The sequence below is a fragment of the Cricetulus griseus genome, chromosome 5 (assembly GCF_003668045.3).
Source record: "Cricetulus griseus strain 17A/GY chromosome 5, alternate assembly CriGri-PICRH-1.0, whole genome shotgun sequence".
Classification (NCBI taxonomy): Eukaryota; Metazoa; Chordata; class Mammalia; order Rodentia; family Cricetidae; genus Cricetulus; species Cricetulus griseus.
In genome coordinates this window covers 61,115,392-61,135,520 of record NC_048598.1, presented here as the reverse complement: position 1 = coordinate 61,135,520, position 20,129 = coordinate 61,115,392, and the positions used below count along the sequence as shown (strand labels likewise).

Sequence of the window (20,129 nt, the reverse complement as noted above, 5' to 3'; positions counted from 1 at the left end):
GCAGGGACATGTCAAAATTCACTGCAACCAACATTTCCAGGTGAACTGTGTTAGGGACCAGAAATAGAGACTAGAAAAGCCAGGGAGCCAGTTCTGAGGAGTGTGGATGATCACTGAAGCAATACTGCTGTGATTCAAGTGCTTTGTGACATGTCACATCTTCAGTGTCCATAGGGGAGGAACATTTACATCATTCTGGAGGGCCTTGGAAGGCTTCCTAGAAAAGGTGACCTTTTTATTCTTATTTTAAAGATTAGATGAAATTTGGTGAGAAAACCGCTGTTAAAGTGTGCACCTGTAACCCAGCGCTGAGGCAGAGAAAGAGAATTTTGAGTCAGCTTGAGCTACATAGTTAGAGTCTGTATAAAATAAAATAGAGATGAGGAGATGACTTTGTCCATAAAGTGCCTACTGGACCACCATGAAGAATACCAGGTGGCATCCTCAGCATCCACATTAGATCCCAGTGTTGGGGAAGGATCACTGGAACACATTGGCCATCCAGCCAAGTCAAATCAGTGAGATCCAGGTTCAGAAAAAAGACTACAACAAATAATGTAACATTAATAAAAATCAAGCAGAGAATGATTGGGGAAGACACCAGCACTGCACAGTGCACACTTGTGCACAAGAACCCAAGCACCACACACACACACACACACACACACACACACACACACACACACACACTAAACAAAAAGTAAATCAAATGGACCTAAATAAGATATAGTATAATGAAATAAAATGGCTAGAAGTCAGGAAGCAAGGCATCTAAGAGAAAGAGAAGAGCAAGCTTGTGGGTCTGGGGACCACAGAAGTACCTGTGGACTGCAATCCCCATAAGCTGGGGGATGAGCAAAGACCAGTCCAAACAGGAACTAAGAGGCAGGCCTCACAGGGACACGGTCAGACTAAAATGCTGCTCTGCTTTCTTGAGCTTCCAGGGCCAGCAGCTCAGAGGGTAGCCTGAGCATCTCTGATGTCATGACCACGAGGCAGGGAAGGAAGAGCCCAGAGGCGGAAAGCTTTCCGGGCCAAGTTCCCAAAGCCAGTTTCTGCCTGGTTCTCACTTCCGTTTCCACCTCCCTGACGCAGCCTCTGTAGTTATCATTCACAGAACACATTGACAGGGGAAAGTTATCCCACCAACACCCCCAGGATGTGGCTCGAGACTTCCTGCCCACATCCCCCTGAACAGCCTCGTGGCCCAGGTCAGCGGCAGGCAAATGCTCCACTTGGAGGCTGTCCCTGTGATGAAGAAGCTCATACCGTTTAGAAGATCACCAAGGAGGAGACAACATACAGGTCAGAATGCATGGAAGAGAAAGATGGACAGGAAAGAGGCACCAGAGACCTCTAGGCGAGTGGTTCTGTTCTGTGGGTCACAACCCCCCCACCCCATAGGGGACACATCAAATATCAGATATTTAAATATCAAAATTACAGTTATGAAACAGCAACAAAATAATTTTTAGGTTGGGGTCACCACAACATGAGGAACTGTACTGAAGGCTCGCAGCATTAGGAAGGTTCAGAACCTCTGCTCTAGGCTCGTGTACACAGACTTCTCTTTTTAATAAAAATAAATAGAAGGCCAGCAAATCCAGCAGAATTATCCACCTGCAGAATCTGCGCTGGATGCTGAAGACTTTGTTTGGGTCAGGAAATATTTCAGTAGAAGAAGCCCTTGGGGGCAGAGGCACACACACACTGGAGCTTCACAAACCACATAGCCTGAGAGAAAGGTGGACCCAAAGGAGAAAATCAGCACACAAGGGGATCTCTGTCAGCAGTGTTGTTAGGGTCAAAGCCTGGGCCTTGGTAGCCTTAACAAGCTGCATTCAGCTACTCATCCTAGGCAGGCCAATTAAACAAATGATAGTGAGAAACAGAAAGCGCAAATTACTCAACATAGCCACATTAGAAAAGGCAACAAGACATCCACTGACGCCAAGACCATCTTCAGAGTACCGACATGAGGGTTAAGGGCAAAGAGAAGGCAAGAAATATGCACAGCTAAACAGTCCTGGTCAAGGTGTGGTCCTGCCCCTTAATACCATGACAGTCTGCCTCCAGTCCTGCAACATGGCCTGAGCTGTGTGAAAGAAATCTCTTTCTAGGGAACAAGCCCCTCCTCCAGTTGGCACCAGATTCCAGCTCTTTTCCCTCTCTAGAAGGAGATTCCTGGGCAAATTCCAATTTCTTGGGGTGCATGATTTCAAATAACCAAAAAGGAGGGGCACAAATTCTCTTTAGACCATTGTTATTCCTGCCAGGACCACCATACGCCACTTCTAGGTGGTGAGGCCACACAGCTGGGGAGGACTCTGAGAAGTATTGTGTCCAGTAATTCCAAGCTAGACCAAAGAATGGCTCCAGTCCTGCTGAAGTTCAAAAGGTCCCAGGTCAGGCCAGTTTGGATTCCCACCACTCAGGAAGCAAAGGCAGGAAGATTGCTATGAGTTCAAGGCCAACCTGGTCTACAGAACAGTCAGAGCTACACAGGGAAACCCTGTCTCAAAAATAAATAAATAAATAAATAAATATAAATAAATAACATTCTAAGCACTCATATTTACTCTTAGAATCCAGGAAGCCCCTGGGGACTTTCAGACACCTTCCTTTCTTCTTTCCTTCTCTCCTCTTCTTTTTTATTTTTATTTATTTATTTATTTATTTATTTATTTATTTATTTTGAGACAAGGTCTCACTTATATAGCATAAGCTGACCTCAAACTCTTCAGCCTCACAGTGCTAGGAATACAGATGTGTGTTCCATGTCCCATAAGTTGTCTTGGTTCTTTTCTGTCTAACCATGCATCCACTGGAGTAAGAGGACACCTTGGGAAGTTCCAGACTTTTCTAATACAGACAATGAAAGGTTCAGGCATTATGCTGGCCTGCCCCTGTTACCTGGTGAAACAGGCAGTACCCTGGTCAGCCCAAGGTTCCATGGGAACTAAGTCTACACACAGGTGCAGAGGACCCCTTTAAAAGATAAGTCCCTGCCCCTTTACGCTCTCTGTTCCTCTGTCTCTCTGTTCCTCTGTCTCTCTGTTTCTCTGTGCTCTCTGTTCCCGTTCTCTGTCCTGCTCTCTGTCCCGCTCTCTGTGCTACTCTGTCCCCCACCTATGCTCTTGCTCTGTCTCTCGATGGCGACTGGCCGTAGCGGTCAGCCATTTACCCTGTTCCTCCTCTTAGTCTCCCCATTCTGCCGGGCCTTATAATAAACTTATAGTCAATATGTCTGTCTCAGCAATTTCTCTTTTCTTCTTTTTAAACAAAACAATAACAGACAAGACATGTGATCTTTTATCTATCTCACTTCTGTTACCCTTAAAATATAGAATTTTAATATTATTAAAATATATAAAAATTAAAATATATAAAAAAGGATGTGGGCTTCAAGATGACTCAGCTGGTAAAGGGGCCTGCCACCAAGCCTGAGGACCTGAGTTTAGTTCCTTGAGTCCATATGGGAGGAGAGAATAGACATCTGAAGTTGCCCTCCAAATCCCACACATGATACACACATGCACAAACATGATAAATAAATGGAAAAGCTTTCTAAAAGGATACATACACATTATACTACCATGCTTGAAGGTCAAGAGTTTAAAATCAAATAGATTAAAATTCTCAGGTATGGGACCAGAGAGATGGCTCAGTGGTTGAGAGCACTGACTGCTCTTCCAGAAGACCCGGGTTCAATTCCCAGCACCCATGTGGCAACTCACAACTGTCTGTAGCTACAAGTCATGACACCCTTACACAGACTTACATGTCCAAAAAACACCAATCCAAATAAAATAAAAATAAATTATTTTTTAAAAATTCTCAGGTTTGGAGCTGGAAAGATGTCTTAGTGGCTGCTCTTCCAGAGGACCTGGGTTTAATTCTTAGCACCCACATGGTAGCTCACAACTGTCTGTAACTCCAGCTCCAGGGTATCCAATATACCTTCTTCTGGCTTTGGGCACCAGGCATGCTCATGATAACACAGACACATGTGCAGGCATGTTTTTTAAAAAAAATAACCCCACATTTAAAAAGAAAGAAAGAAAGAAAGAACTCCTTTCAGAGATTTGCTTTCCTCGTTCTGAAGTCTGCTACTGCACTTCCATGTTTTGTGGGTCCCAATGTGAGATTGTGTATGTGTAGAGGCACGTATGTGCTGTGTGTGGAGAACAAAAAACAACTGCAGATATCATTCCCCAAGCACCTGTTTGTCTCTTCTTGAGACAGGTGCCTCACTATGTAGCTTCTTTTTCTGGCCTGGAGCTTGCTATGTAGAGTGGCCTCAAACTCACAGAGATCCACTTTCCTCTGCCTCCCAAATGCACCACCATGTCCGACTCCATTTTGTTTTTTTGTTTTGTTTTGTTTTGTTTTGTTTTTGAGACAGGATCTTGCCCTAGCCTGAAGCTCACCAATTAGGCTAGACTGGCCAGCCAAGGAGACCCCAGGAGTCTGTCTGTCCCCACCTCCCTAGCACCGAGATTACAAATGTGCACCACCACACCCAACTTGTTTGTTTTTAACATGGGGCGGCAGACTCAGATTCTAAGATCTTGGTTTGGAGTACTTGTGTTTTGGGGGTCTTTGTTATTTAGTATGAGGTTGTTGCTTTGTTTTAATGGAGCTATGTATCTGAGGAGGTTGGTGTTAATTGTCAACTTGAGAGAATCCAGATCCACCAGGAGAACCAGCCTCTGGACTTGCCTGGGAGAGCACAATTATCTTGATTGTGCTAACTGAAGTGGGAAGACCTGCCCACATCATTCCCTCAGTAGGGATGCTACACTGAATAAACTGGAGAAAAGGAGCTAAGTGGGAACCTTGGTGTGGCCTTGATTCTTGACTGTGGATGCAACAAGACCAGTTACCTTAAGCTCCTGCCACTGATGGACTATACCCTGGAACCAGCAGCCAAATAACCACTTTCTCCCTTAAGTTGCTTTGTTCAGAGTACCTGATCACATCAGTAAAAAGAAACTTGAAACCATCGTAGAAAAAGATTTTTTCCTTGATATTATTTCCAACATATCTTCATTTCCCACAAAATAGTCAGGTAATCAGTCCCTAAAAATTAATGTACTCAAATCTCAAAAACAAAGTCAGAAATACATTTTCCCCAGACATCTTAACAAAGACACCAATGTTGTCAAAACCCTGAGTTTTGAAGCTGAGCTTTTATTCTCTCTCTCTGGCCTCATTATCACAACAGATCTGTTTTCACATTCGTTCATAAGAAGATTGCATGTTCCACACTGTCTCCCCATTATATGCTGAATATATTTTAAAATCAAACTAGGACTTCCCTCTGAAATATTCCAAGATGTATTACCATAGTTTCATATTGATGCTTCAGCACGTCCAAATCATTATCTCACCAAGTGTTATCAAAAAGAGTTCATAGGGGAGTTGGCTGGGTCAATAAAGTGCTTGCTGTGCAAGCATGAGGACATTAGTTTGAATCCCCAACACCCACATAAAAAGCTAAGTGTAGCTCCAAGTGCCTGTAACCCCAGTACAGTAGAAAGCTGTGATGGGAATTTCAAGGATTTGCTGGCTGCCAGTCTAGCTTCAGGTTCAGTGAGAAACCCTGTCTCAAAGGTATCAAAAAGTGGTGAAAGAGAGAGCAGGACACCAGACATCCCCTTGACCTCTGCCGCAACATAGGCATGCACCTACACACACACACACTGAAGCCACTCTAGTTTAAATGGAGCAAAATATGATTTATCTTCTATGTTTTAGGATGTAACTAAATCAGAAGCAGTTAGAAGCAACTCACTAATGAAATGAAAGGCTTATAGAACATAACAGTCATGGCAAACAATACAGAAACATCCACATGTGATTGGCAAGAAGATAAAGGAGACTGGAGAGATGGCCACTGGTTAAGAACACTTGCTGCTGCTGCTCTTGCAGAAGAGCTGAGTTCCTGAATTCAGTATCCATGTCCCACAACTGCAGCTGCAAAGGATTTAAGTTAAATAGTTCTGTGATAAAGGAGTGCTATGGCTTTCAGAAGAAGAGGAAGCTGGGCAGTGGTGGTGCAGCCTTTAATCCCAGCACTCTGAAGGCAGAGGCAGGTGGATCTTTGTGAGTTCGAGACCAGCCTGGTCTACAAGAGCGAGTTCCAGGACAGCCTCCAAAGCCACAGAGAAGCCCCGTCTCGAAAAACAAAACAAAAAACAAAAACAAACAAAGAAGAAAAAACAAGAAAAAGAAAAAGAAGAAGAAACTATTCCAAAAACCTGTGCCCTAGCCTCATCGAAGAAAATGGATTGTTTCTAGAATAATCGACCTGACAAATGAAGTCAAATTTTCTTCCTATTTTTTCCTACTACATGGCTTAAGCACATCACATGTAACACTGTTATTCCAAAGGAAAAACTCACTCACAGCCTCATGCTCAGGCCCTCATTCAAACACTCAGAGGACCATGCCCCACCCTAACAGGTTTATGGGGCACACGGCCATGCCTGAGGAGCTATTATTCTATCTGTAAATGACCCCCCTTCATCCCATTCCTCTTTCTTCACATATGTAAATTACCATGTCTGATCTCCAGTCCCCCTACCAGCCACAACAACCAAATTGCCCTCAAGGGACATCCATTGCCTTGTTATTTTGGTCTCAGTATTAAAAAGGGGGAGGCAGAGAGAGAGAGAGAAGCTATTATATTCTCAAAAGTCAGAGTTCTTCCTGATTAGATTTCTGGCTCACTGATAAATGTTTATTCCCTGAAATATATTATTTCTGTATTTGGACTATTTGGCTTTTTTGAGCCAGGCTATTGTACATTGTTTACAATATAAATTGTCTCTAATAATATATGCTGAATTCTGAAAGGAGCATTTGGTCAAATTCTAATTCCTGTCCCCTTGGGATCCAGCCCCAACTTCCAGCAGAACCATCAACGGCAGCAGAAGAGAATTTTAAACAACTTGCACACAGCCATGTCACCTAATGACCATGGTCCTTTTTCCTCCTCCCTGAAGCACCTTGTAGGATGCTTTAGCACATAGAGCACAGATCTTTCTTTTCATCACAAAATTTATGAAAACACATTCCCTTTTTCCCCACCATAAAAAAAGGAGAATTAAAAAAATAAAAGTACAATTCCTATCAAGGTTGAGCCATAGCTTGCTGCTTAGGCTTTCGAATCATTGCACAATTAAAAAGAATAAATAGCACATGCCTGTTTCATAAGCTGCGAGTGTCCAATGGAGAAAACCCACCATAGAAATTCCAAATCCCCAAACAAGATCATCTACAGACAGAAGTTGTTCCATTTTCATAGCACCTCAAAATTGTAAGAAATTATTTTATTTTAGTGCACTAAACCATAAGAGAATTCCTTTCATTAAAATTGTACATATGAGTTTATTCCTGACCTTGCTCAAGACACAATCAAGAGGAAAAGGAGAGAGCTTGCTGCAATATTGCACTCATCTAGTTGCATTAGGCTCAAAATCCAAATCTCCGGGATGTGTATTTGTCATGTCAGCCTGAGCTGAAGGCATCTGCCAAGAGACTATTTTCACTATTCGGTTGATGCCAGCCAGAATCCACTTCCACAAACCTGAATACTGATGAGACTGAAGCTCTCGGTTATTTCTCTCCATTTCTTTTTCATAACTCTTCCCTCTGCAGAGAAGTGAAGCCATTTTACTAATTCATGAGTACCCTGACTATCCAACCATATAAAATTTTTTTACTCATCAATAACAGTCAACTAAAAGCAAAGCATATCCCACAGGGGTTAGAGGGAAAGTCAGGCAACTGGTCGAGTATTGATTGGCAAGATTCCCTGATACTCACTGAAGGCGGCCACTGCCAGGGCCAGGGTGACAATAATGGAGAACCAGGATACCCACAATGCCTTCTTCCTGTAGTTCTGGGCTTCATGAGGTTTCAGCCGGGTGCTGCTTTCTAGTAAACCTGGTAGAAACAGGGAGGAAAGGGAATGAGGCATTTTCATACACCAGAACACACAGCCAGAGCTACAGCAGCCCATCCACAGACTGCAAACCCACAGCCTGTGGGCCAAGATGTGTTTTGTCTGGCCCACACTTCATTTCTACAAGTAGGAGATTGCACATTAAAAACAAAACAAAACAAATTACCAAGTGTTCTGGCATCCCTTATGAAACCACAGGCCCCAGCAGTATCGGGTAAGTGTTTCCACAGGGCGACAGAAGTTCTCCGAGTTAGAAGAGCTCCACATACTTCACCACTTCCTGAGGTCACCCCATGCCATTCTTCATCCTCTGCACTAAGTCACTTGGCTCAATAGAATTTCCTCATCCCAACAAAGCCCTTCCATTAGGAAAAGACTGTAGTAACTAATTAGGTGTTTGGGCTCCTCAGATGTGAGCATTGATCCACTAGCACAGTCCCAATAGCAATGTCGGATATATGTGAACCAAGGAATCGCAGACTGTACAAATGCCCTCCCTGGACGCCTAGGCAGCCAGTAGCCGTGAGGCCCAGATTATGCAGCATTTTTTTCTCCTTCCTTTGTATTGAAGCACACATTAAGCAAATAACTGATTCACTAATCAATTAATTAAAAATTTTAAAACTCTCAGGCACCTAGGAGACAGTTCATTCAATAAACTGTTTGCCATACAAGCATGAGGTCCTGAGTTTGTTTCCCCAGAATCCCTGTGAAATAGATGGCATGGGAATACATGCATGTAATCCCAGCACTTCAGAAACAGGGACAAGCAGATCACTCACTCCTCAGCCAGTACATCCTACTTGGTGAGTTCCAGGCCAGTGAGAGACTCTGTCTCGTGGCGCATAGCATTCCCAGGGAAGGACTTCTGAGATTAAACTACAGCCACATAGGTATGCACATAAATACCCATACTTTCAGAATATGAAAGGACAGTGAAATTGCTAAAGCCAGAGCTAGCTTCCTAGGAAGGCTTCACGCACAACAGGTTTTCTTTATCTCCTATGCTTTGCACAGAAGGAATCCTTGGCAAGAGCAGGAATCTGTGACAACCCACCAGTGATGCCCACATCAACATCTCCAGGTTGATTTGTACTTCTTTTGTATCCCTTGATAATTAAATTGTAGGGTCTGGAGAAGTGGTTAAGAGCACATACTGCTCTTACAGAGGACCAAAGTTTGACTCCCAACACCCATATCAAGCAGCTCACAACTGCCTATAACTCCAGTTCCAGGGGATCTGCCCTTCTGTCCTCCTCATATGCAGACATATACACATACCATAAATAATAACAGTATCTTTAAAAAGAATAAAATTGTGACTAGGCAGTGGTGACACATGTCTTTAATCCCAGCACTTGGGAGGCAGATCTCTGAGTTCATTGAGGCCAGCCTGATCTACAGTTCCAGGACAGCCAGGGCTACACAGAGAAACCCTGCCTCAGACAAACCAAAAAGAGGAGGAGGATAAGGAGGAGGAGGGAGAAGAAGAAGAAGAAGAAGAAGAAGAAGAAGAAGAAGAAGAAGAAGAAGAAGAAGAAGAAGAAGAAGAAGAAGAATTGTATGTGCTCTTTTTTAGTTACCAGAGAACCAAAATATCAGCCTTGTATCTTATACAAATAAAAGCCAATTGTGCCAGCTCTGGCTTCACAGTGTATCTTTCAGAGATTTGACAGCCTCATCACACTAGCTGTAAACAATGATGACTAGGGAGGTAAAGCTTAGGCACCATTTGTAAAATGTCACAGTGTGAGACTGTGCACCACACATGATCACCATCCATTTATCGGACTGACCACCACTATAGGAGCAGAAAGGACAGGAGACTATTCTATCTCTATAATTAGGGTCATGACTGATACACCTACAAGACAGATTAACAGGAGAAAAAATGTAAAGGCTGGTAACAAATGTATTAAAATGAAGATCTATGTAATGGGTTAGACATGTAGCTCAGTCAGTAGAGTACTTGCCTAGCATGTTTGAAGCCCTGGGTTCCATTCATAGCATTGTATAACTAGACATCGTGATGAATGACCCCACACTTGGGTGGAAGTCATCTTCAAATACATAGGGAGTTTGAGTACAGCTGAGACTCTGTCTCAAAAATTAGTAAGACCAAAAGTTAGGGAGGGAAAGATGGAAGAAGAGGTGAGAAGGAAGGAGGGGAAGAGGGAGAGGAAAGAGAAGAAGGAAGAAGTGGGAAGGGGAGGGAGAGAGGAGGGATGAAGAGAGAGAGAAAGAGAGATGGATCCTGTGAGACATAGAAGGCTTCAGAAATAAAGCCCCAAAAGCCAAAGAGAGCTATTTTTATGCTCAGATTCAATGAAAAATGCATATCCCTGTGGAGATGAGATTAGATAAGAGATGAATGAAGCAGAGAAACTCAACAAGACCTGTCTTCTTCAAGTCTTGGTGTTCCCTGTATGACACCAACGTGGTAAGTGTTGGGACAGAGCCCCTTCCAGAATGAGGTCTTTTGATTGATTCACTATTAGACAAGGGCAGTCAGAGAGTTTCTCTGTGTCCAGCTCCTACACTTGTGGGGTGGTGTACAAGACAATAATTCTTGGGCTTATGGTTATCTTTGAGTGAAGGGGGTTGGAGTTTCCTATTTTTTTAATATTTAGGAGTTTTTAGTGTGTGTGTGTGTGTGTGTGTGTGTGTATGCTGGTGTGTGTGGATTCATATTCACATGTATATACTCGCATTTGGAGGTCAGAGGTTAACCTTAGGTGTTGTTCCTCAGATACCATCTGCCACATATTTTGTGACAGCGTCTCTCAGTCAGCTTGGAGCTCACCTATTAGGCTAGCTGGCCCATGAACCCCAGGAATGTCCCTGTCTCCACCTCTTCATTGTTGGGGTTACAAGCATGTGCCACCACACCCAGCATGTTTTAACATGAGTTCTGGAGGTACAACTCAGTTCCTTTTGCTTGCAAGGCAAGCACCTTAACAAGCAAACCATCTCCCCAGCCTGGAATTCTAGTTCCTATGGTGATCCTTGGGGTGCAAAGGGGACAGGAAGTCAAAGGACGAGAGTAGGCTTTGATTCTAAGGCCTTCTAGAAACATTCAGATCAGAGTTCCCAGCAGGTCAAAGTAGCATGCTTTGGGGAATCATTTTCTGAGCTCCACCACTGCCCAAAATTGTATCCTGTTAGCCCCAGAGCTCAGGAGGCAGAGGCAAGCCAATCTTTGTGAGTTCAAGACCAACCTGGTCTACATGATGTGTTCCAGGACAACCAGAGCTATATAATAGAGACACCATGCCCCAACACACACACACACACACACACACACACACACACACACACACACACACACAATTATAGCAAAGGCCCAGTTGAACTACCTCAGTCCAGTCATCCTGAACAGACCTCAAAGCAAGCATGACTTTGGAGACAGGTGTTTTATGAGCAGGCAGTCCAGTAGACATCAGAGTAAGTAAAACCAGGTGGGGAAGGGCGCTAATACAGGACCAGAGGGTAAATGAGAAAGCAAGCATGAATTATCAGCCCCATCTTCACCATTGCACTGGGAAACTATCCTCAAACTTCCTTTGTTAATTCAGAAATGGGGCTGCAGTTGTAGCTCAGTAGGGACAGTGTTTGCCTACCACACACAAAGCCAGGTTCTAGTCCCAGCACCAAGATGGACATGGTGGTACACACCTGAGATCCCAGCCCTCTGGCCTGGAGGTAGATTAGGAGTTCAAGTTCATCCTCAGCTATACAGTGAGATAGAGGACAGCCTAGGCTACATGAGACTCTGTCTCCAAATAGTAAATAAATAAGTGCACTTGAATGGGAAGAAGAGAGATGTCTTGTTTTGAGAGATTCTGCTGTAGGTAGTGGTGCCTTCGAATGATAACTTGACATCACAGTTCTCTGTTTCTTCCTAGGCTCTAGGGGAAAAAAATCTCATTTTTACCTCTAACTGCAATCACTCTTGTGTCCAAGGAAAGCTGTAACCTAGAATAAACAGGCCCCATATACCTCTGAAAACTCCCTTCCCTTTTCCCAGATGAGTTAAAAAAAAAAAATCTATCCAGTCGGATGGTTCAGTGGGTAGGGTGCTTGCTGTGCAAGGCTGAGGACCTGGGTGCGGAGCCCAGGAGCCCACATAAAAGACAGACATAGAGGCATACCTGTAACCATAATACTGGGGAGGTGGAAGCAGGAGGGTCATGGGACTTGTTGGCTAGTCAGTCTAGCTGAAAAGGCAACTCCAAGTTCAGTGAGAGACCCTGTCTTGAAAAACAAGGTGGAGTCAGATTTCATCTCCCACAAATGTCAGAAAAGCTACATCCATGAAGTCTCATCAACATGGCTGCCTAAACAAGATCTCAGCAAGGATGACAAGAACAGGCATGCTCGCATGGGAGGGGGGAGTGATATGGGGTCTCAACCCTAGACAAAGAACCTCGGGCAACTGAGGAACACTGAGAACAGGAGAAATAGTCTCTCGAGGGAGTCCAAAAACAGGTTACCAATTAATCAGCCCCGAAATCATACTTTCAAGTAACACTATACAGACTGAGTAGTTGTGCTTATACATAGTAACAATGAAGGAAATAGATCATGAATGTAAGAGAGAACAAGGAGAGTTGTTCATGGGAAGGCTTAGGGGGAGGAAAGGGAAAGGGGAAAACTATGTAATTATATTCTAATTTGAAATTTCTTAAAAAAATAAAGGACTCTAAAACTAGTGTTTAAAAAAAATGGGATGGAGTAAAATTTTTAAAGAATTTTATTTTTCAGTTTTCTGAAACTGGGTTTCTCTGTGTAACAGCTCTGGCTGTCCTGGAACTCACTCTGTAGACCAGGCTGGCCTTGAACTCACTGAGATCCCCTTTTTCTATGCCTTCTAAATGCTAGGATTAAAGGTGTGTGCTGCACCTACCACCACCAGCTCAGGTGTAAAAAGAAATTTTAAGGTGACATACTTTACAGAAAAACAAATATGGTGGAGAGCAATCAAGAAAGATACTGGACAGGACCTCTGACCTATGCACACACACACACACACACACACACACACACACACACACACACACACACACACACACAAACACACCACACATACACATGGATGTGCATGCTTTCTTCCTGGTCCATTGGTTTCAGGAGAAGTGAAACTACTTAAGTAGCAGCTTAAATGAATGGTTCATTTGCCAGGCGTTCTGACAGCACCCATTTCAAGAGGTTTGTCCAGTGGGGACAAAAACATGATGCCTTTAAGAAGCTGGTTTACTTTTCCACAGAGAACAGTCATTACTAGGTACATCCTGCCCATTCTGCTGTGCAGCATTATTTCTTCCAGAGCTGGCTGGTTTCACCAGCACACCTGGCCCTGACCAAGCCTGCCTGTAAGTGCTTCCTCCTCTGGCCCCCAACCAGGACCAGCACTCCTGCTGGAGAGTCAAGTGGACACCATAGGGGCCTGGACTACTGCTACCATGGTTTCTGGGTTTTCTGAGCTAGGACTGAAAGTCTTTCCCCAGATCTGACTGACCTTCCTTGTGGCTCCCCTGGGAGACTGTAAAGTTGAGGAGGGGGGGAAAATATGAAGTCGTTGTAATGGAAACACTTCAAAAGAGGAAGGACTTTTCTCTTTCAACTCCACTGTGCTTATCTCTTCATTTCCTTTCTAAAAATGCAGCTGGGGGGCTCAGGAGTGGCTTAGTGGTAAAGTATTTGCCGAACAAACATGAGAACCTGAATTCAAGCTCCAGAAACTACATAAAAATCCAGGAATGGTGGTCATGCTTGGGTCCCTGGAAGCTCACTGGCCAGATAGTGGAATGAACGAGTTCCGGATCAGGGAGAGAATCTGTTCCCAAAATAAGGTAATAGCACTTGAGGAATGACACTTGAAGTTATCTCTGCCCTCTACACATGGGCACCCACACACAAATAACATATACATGCATAGTTGCCTGCATGCTGATGCCAAGAATGGGCATTTTCTATGCCCCCTAAAGGAAGTAGAACACGATGACCCACAAGGGCTCAGAAATGACTGGTCTCTGTGTGGGCTCTTCTGCATCCAGGACAGATGCTAACACACTCACAAGCCACAGGAATGTGGAGGCAGCGTGACAGTTCAGACAGCAGCCTATCACAAGTGGGAGCCAGGCAGGCCAGCCCAGCAGAAACTAAGACAGAGCTCAGGTCCATGTGCAGTGCTGCAGCCTCTCTGCCCACAGCCAGCTTCCAAAGTAGATTTTAACCTAACTTAAATTCCATATGACAATGCCAGGGATATGTTAATGAGGGAAGGCAGAGGCAAATATATGTGAAGATGTTATTTCCTTAGTAGTTTGAACAACTTGTCATTGATTTTTCCTCTGTTTATCCACTTTTGCTGTCTTGTTGTCATTGTGTTGAGTCTCGCTCTGCACTCAAGACTGACCCAGAATTCCGTATGTAGCCCAGGCTGGTCATTAACTGACAGTGATCCTTCTGTTCCTATTTCCCAAGTGCTGGAGTTCCAGGCCTGAGTCACCACACCAGGCCATTGAGCTTTAATTCTCTGCAGAAAGGTGTTTCTGCTGTTCATTATTTGTTTTAATTAGAAGGGCAGCTAAAGGAAAGTGCTAAATGAAGTCTATATCTCCGTAAGGTGGGGCTGTATCCTAAGGTTTGGGACAAAATGACAGAAAAATGGATATTAAAGAAGGGGAGATGGAACCACTAAGATCAGTTGGGCCTGTGTGTGTGTGTGTGTGTGTGTGTGTGTGTTCCTGAAGTTCCACAGAGTGCTAGCTTGCTTCCTGAACCACAGGCTCAATCAACTGTCACAGTAGTGTTGGGACATTGTGAGATCCCAGGATTCTGAGAAATAGCCCATATCACCTCTAAAAAGAAAATGTCTCCAAAAATCCCAAACCAGTAGTTAAAAAAAAAAAAGAAGAAGAAGAAGGAAGGAAGGAATGAAGGAAGGAAGGAAGAAAAGCGAAAAAGGAAAAAAAAAAAGCTCCAATAGGGATAAGAAGTGGTCTGCAGTAGGGTTCTACCACTCAGAAGGAAGTCAACACAAAAAATAGTATGGAAGATGCAGCAGAAACACCCATCCCCCACACCCTGTGGGACAAGGCCTACCAGAAAGCTACTGCATTCAGGTAGAGCTGGAGACCAGGGAGTTTTCCTCTTCCTGGGTTCCTGTCTCTGCTAGGAAGGAGGTCACAACCCACAAACCATTCCCAAGAGATAGAAAAAAATGGATATAGGAAAGATAAAATAACACAAACATATAAAATATTATAACCAACCTCCCAGGAGGCTTCTGATTTGTTTAACTGGAGTCTTCATCTATCATTAACTCTTTGCAGCCAGGAATGGGTGGAACAAAAGAAATGTCACAGCGACTTTCAGCTAACTCAAAAATGGCATAGAACCCTGAGTTCTGTGGGGGACACAATTCATCCTAACAGAGAGATTGTGTGTGATATGCAAGCGTCCACACAGCAGTGGCTTATGAACAGCAAATGCTTTCATGAGACAATATAATAGAAAATGAAGTTCATTTGACACACTGACAGAAAACCTAAAGAATGTATTCAGAAGAGGTTTTGTTTTGTTTTTGTGTAATTTAACGCTGGAGCATGGCCTCTAGATATTGATAAATATCAGTTCATCCTAGCATGGGTTTCTTGTCTGTCCTTCTGCAGGGGTTGGGAAAGACTGGCCGGCTCTTACAGATAACCCGCAATGCTACAGAATTTAGCCCAACCCCGGGCATCAGTCTTTCTTCAATGCAAAATGTTTAAATCTTGCAATAGGAGTTATCACGAGGTAAAGGTAATTTTCACACCCCAGAATTAGTACGAGGTTCTTCTGGGTTTCTGATGATGCCACCCACTCTACTGTCTCCAAGGCCATCTAGTTCTGTGGGAACGAGGAATGAACCTGCAACACGGGTGCAGAACTCGTTCCAAGCTGGTGCAGCTCCAGTTTCCCGCACAGCATCTCTGCCGCTTCTCTGGGAAATCTGTTTCCATGTCATCCTGTTTCACACGATACAGTTCGGAATCTCTAAGGAAGAGATCCTGCATCCCAACACGAAACCGGAATATAAAGATGCACAAGGTACTAAGAATAGGACAGAAACCTGCTGGAACTAAAATAATATAAGCACTCTACAGTCGACAGATGAAAGCTTCCAAGAAAAAAAAAAAAAATGAGTAGAGGTGTACAGAGCCGGCTGCCTGGGAAAGGCCTGGCTGCAGAGACACCAAATCCGCCACCAACGGTTTTAGCGGAACCGTTGATAATTTTCGAGGGGTCCAATTCGAAAGCAGCAAGAAAGAGGAAAGGTGTAGTAGATGCAAAGAATCCGAATCGAGGGCCACGAGGGCAGGATGGAGAAGGAGAGCCAGGCGGGATGAATGAGGGAGCCCTGGCGTTCGATGTATGCCCCCTAAGGAGACGTGGCTGTGGGCGGGAGGTGGAGATGCCTTCGTGGAGAGCTCCAGTCTCAGGCCAGCGTCCAGGGAAGGACTCTGAGAGCTGGACACACGTTCTCCGGGAAGTATCTATCAGCTTTGGGTAGCATCTATGCAGACCAGGTTGGTGGCCAGAGCCCCCAAACCCGAACCGCTCTGCCAGCACCCTTACACTGTGGGGCAGTGACCGCTGTGACCCAGGACCTCAGGGAGTGTTGGGCCCGAGTGAGTGCAGAGGCTAAGGAGAGCCTGGCTGCCACCCTATGGGGCGCCACTCTACTAATCCATCAAAAAGAAGTTTCCCTGGGTGACTGGCGGGGCTGGCGGGACGGGATGCATTAGAACCTACGTCTCCCAGCACGAAGAGGGACCCCCCATAGGTCCCCTATAAGCGACCAAGAACCCTGTCTGCAAACTTTTCCCGGGGACCCCGGACAAGGCACCCGCCGGGATCTGGAACCTGAAGGGAGTCCCAGGAGGTGCTGCTGCCCGGCCCGCACCGATCCGGAGAGGTGGGACTGTCACCTCTGCTCTCCGCGCAGAGGCCCCGCGTACAGGGGACAGGTGGCTTCCGAGAGGTGGAGGGGAAGGGACCCAGGGCGGTGGCAGCTCACCTCGATCCTCCAGCCCGTCGCTGAACTGGCCGCTCTCACTGATCCGCGGCTGCCTCTCCTCATCCGACTGCACTGAGGAGCTCACCGGGGTCGGGCTGGGGGCCGCAGTCGAGGGCGCGTGGCCCCGAGGTGGTGGCCGCGGGACTCCGGGGCCAGGGGGACTACGGCGCTCGCTGCCCAGGGCCGGCTCCATGGCGCCGGGGCTGCAGATCCTCGCGATAGGGACACGAGTCCGAAGTGACAAGGGACCGAGGGCGCGAAGAGAGACAGCTTCACCCCGACCGCAGTGAGCGGCAGGTCCGCCGCTAGCTCGGCGTGTGGCGGAGGCTGGAGCCTCGCTGTCGCCGCTGCGCTCCGCCCCCGGGGGCAGGTGCGGGCGGCAGGGACCCGCCCCGAGGCGCGGAGCCCGGGCACCAGGATCGATACACCGAGGCGAGTGGAGAGGGAGGGCCTCGGACGGGCCAGGCGCGCGGAAGCTGAGGGACTGTTAGGGGGCGTGGGGACCAGCCTGAAGCTAGCGCAGGGCTGGGCGAGGGCGTGACGGAGGACGCGCCCCCAACTCGCGTGGCGGATTGGTGCCCATGAGGAACCCTTCCACCCTAATAGCTCTGCAGTAGTCCGAGCCTGTGGCCGCGCGTGGGCAGGAGAGAGAGCGTCGCAGCTCGTCCCTCTTTCTGTCGCGGATCCACGCAGGCTACAGGGGCTGCACCTGGTCCCCGCCTGCCCAGGCCGGTATCGGAATTCACCTGCCCCTAAACCCATATATCTCCTGACTTTAATCGGCCTTCTCTTTCTTCCCAATTTCCCTCCACCAATTTAGATAGAGGTATTGCTGGAACAGTGGCTTCCCCCATTACGACCATCCCTGGGCCTTTTCCATCCATCTGTCACCAGCTCATTTCTCTCTCTCTGAGCATCCAAGATCAGTCCCCCTTGAAGACTCCTCTGCCTGCCCGTGCTTCATCTATGTTCTCCACCTCTGACCCTGCCAACTTCATACCCTTGCGCAGTGGGGCTGGTCTCCCCAACGAAGCTGCAACCTGGTCCACAGGGCCGGCCCCGGAAGGCTCATAGGAGAACCTACTGCTTAACGGATTGGGCACGCTTTTGATGGCATTCACATCCGAGCTCTCTAGAGTTTAGATTTTATCAATAAATTGATATCAGTCTCTAAATTTAATCTGAGTGCTCTAACATGCCAGTTCCTTCATTTAAAGGAATCCACTCTGTTTTCTTTCCCGAGTAACCGGTTTCCTTTCTGGTTTCCGCTCTGCCTGTGACAGGGAAGTCTGGGTAGGATTTAAACGTCTCTGCGGGGTTTCGGAAATGAAACGGGGGTCATATTTTGTTGGGATTAGATCTGAGTGATCCCAGCTCCCTTTCGTTTTTTTTTTTTTTTTAAACAATAATTTCAACTATGAACTGAAAGTGTCGAACTAGGTCATTTCAACAGCTCCTTCCTTTCCCAAAGGAAAAAGAATCACGCCATGCTTGCTGGGCTTTAAGGCAGGCACACACACACACACACACACACACACACACACACACACACACACACACACACACACACACACACACACACACGCTTACAGTTTGTACCCTCTGGTTCTGATACTCCCCTCCATAGCAAAGCTTCAAATGTCCCCGGCCTCTAACATCCTGCTTTGTGGGGCGGGGTTGTTTCAGGTTATTCCATTGGATGTCCTGTCAAAGGCTCTCAAAGAATCACCTGGCTACCAAGAGCAAAAATACGCAGGCCTTGCGCACTGCTGGAGGTCGATGTCACAGACTGCGACAGAGTTGGCTGAAACCTTAGTGCCAGTGTATTTTAGACTCCATTCCCTCCTTATTCTGCTTTTTGAAAATCCTATTTTCTTTATTCACCGTAGTGCTGGGGACAGAAGGCAGGTAGTTAGCGCAGGGTTTAGCATGGAGCGGCATCCCCACCTCTAATCTCTCTCTGTGTGTCTCTCTCTGTGTGTCTCTCTCTGTCTCTGTCTCTGTCTCTGTCTGTCTCTCTCTCTCTCTCTCTCTCTCTCTCTCTCTCTCTCTCTCTCTCTCTCTCTCTGTGTGTGTGTGTGTGTGTGTGTGTGTGTGTGTGTGTATTTGTTTGGTATTTTAACAAGCATTTCTCCTTTGCTCGCTGATTCAATTGATCTTGAGAACTGGCCAAAAGTCTTAGAACATGGCCCCCTCCAGGAACACCGATGCCCCCCCCCGCCGCCGCCGTTGCCGCACCTCCAAACACTTGCTGTACAGCTACAGCAGGCTCTCTAAAAGAATCATTGTTCTGGTTCCTCACTTGGTTTTGTTTCCAGAGCATCACACATATAAAGGTGAAGGTGGGCAAACTAGGGTTCCTCATGCTTCCTCGTGTTCGGTACTAAAGGCAGTCAGTACTTTGAACGTAAGAAAGAGGGTTTCAGAAGCAAGAGCTGTTGTTAAGTTTCTCCTGCCTTTTTTACTCCAGATCTCCCACCCCTAAAATGAGCCCCTGCCGATTCACTGGGAGATTATATTAGTTGTAGTCTTGGAGGGAGACGGTGTGCCCGCACCTTGCTAAATGTTTCACAAGCATTCCCTACCAGTTCAGAAAACCACAGAATTCACAACAGCTCCGCCCCCTAGTGGACATTCTGGAGACCAGCAGGTGCTTTCTTTGAGGCCACGCGAGATGTGGGTAAGCCAGTCTGGATCTTTGACTCTGTCAAAATGTGCTTCCAATCACATTAGAACTTCAACTGTGTTTTATATGTGAACATGAACTATGTTGCCATCTTTTCAATGTACACAGAATTTTCTAGAAATACAACTAGCATGTAAGACTAGGAAGATGGAACTTGTGCTGACTACTCTTATGTCAACGTGACACAAAACTAGAGTAATCTGAAAGAAGGGAACCTCAATTGGGGAAATGCCTCCATGAGATCCAGCCGTAGGCATTTTCTCTATTAGTGATCACTGGGGGAAGGCCCAGCCTATAGTGGGTGGTGCTATCCCTGGGCAGGCTGTGCTGGGTTCTTTAAGAAAGCTGGCTGAGCAAGCCATGGGGAGCAAGCCAGCAAGCAGCTCCCCTCCATGGCCTCTGCATGT

The 20,129-nt window shown here is 46.0% G+C and overlaps 1 protein-coding gene across 1 annotated transcript in view; it reads right to left on the bottom strand.

The window, feature by feature from the left end:
* Window positions 1–17,229, bottom strand: part of Tmem163 (transmembrane protein 163) — a 183,547-nt gene extending 166,318 nt beyond the window's left edge. Inside the window, exons 1-2 of the mRNA XM_027417767.2 lie at window positions 17,037–17,229; window positions 7,834–7,953 (exon numbers count right to left, since the gene is read on the bottom strand). Coding sequence (XP_027273568.1) covers window positions 7,834–7,953; window positions 17,037–17,229 — 313 coding nt within the window. The remainder of the gene's footprint in view (window positions 1–7,833; window positions 7,954–17,036) is intronic.
* Window positions 17,230–20,129: the final 2,900 nt, after the last annotated feature.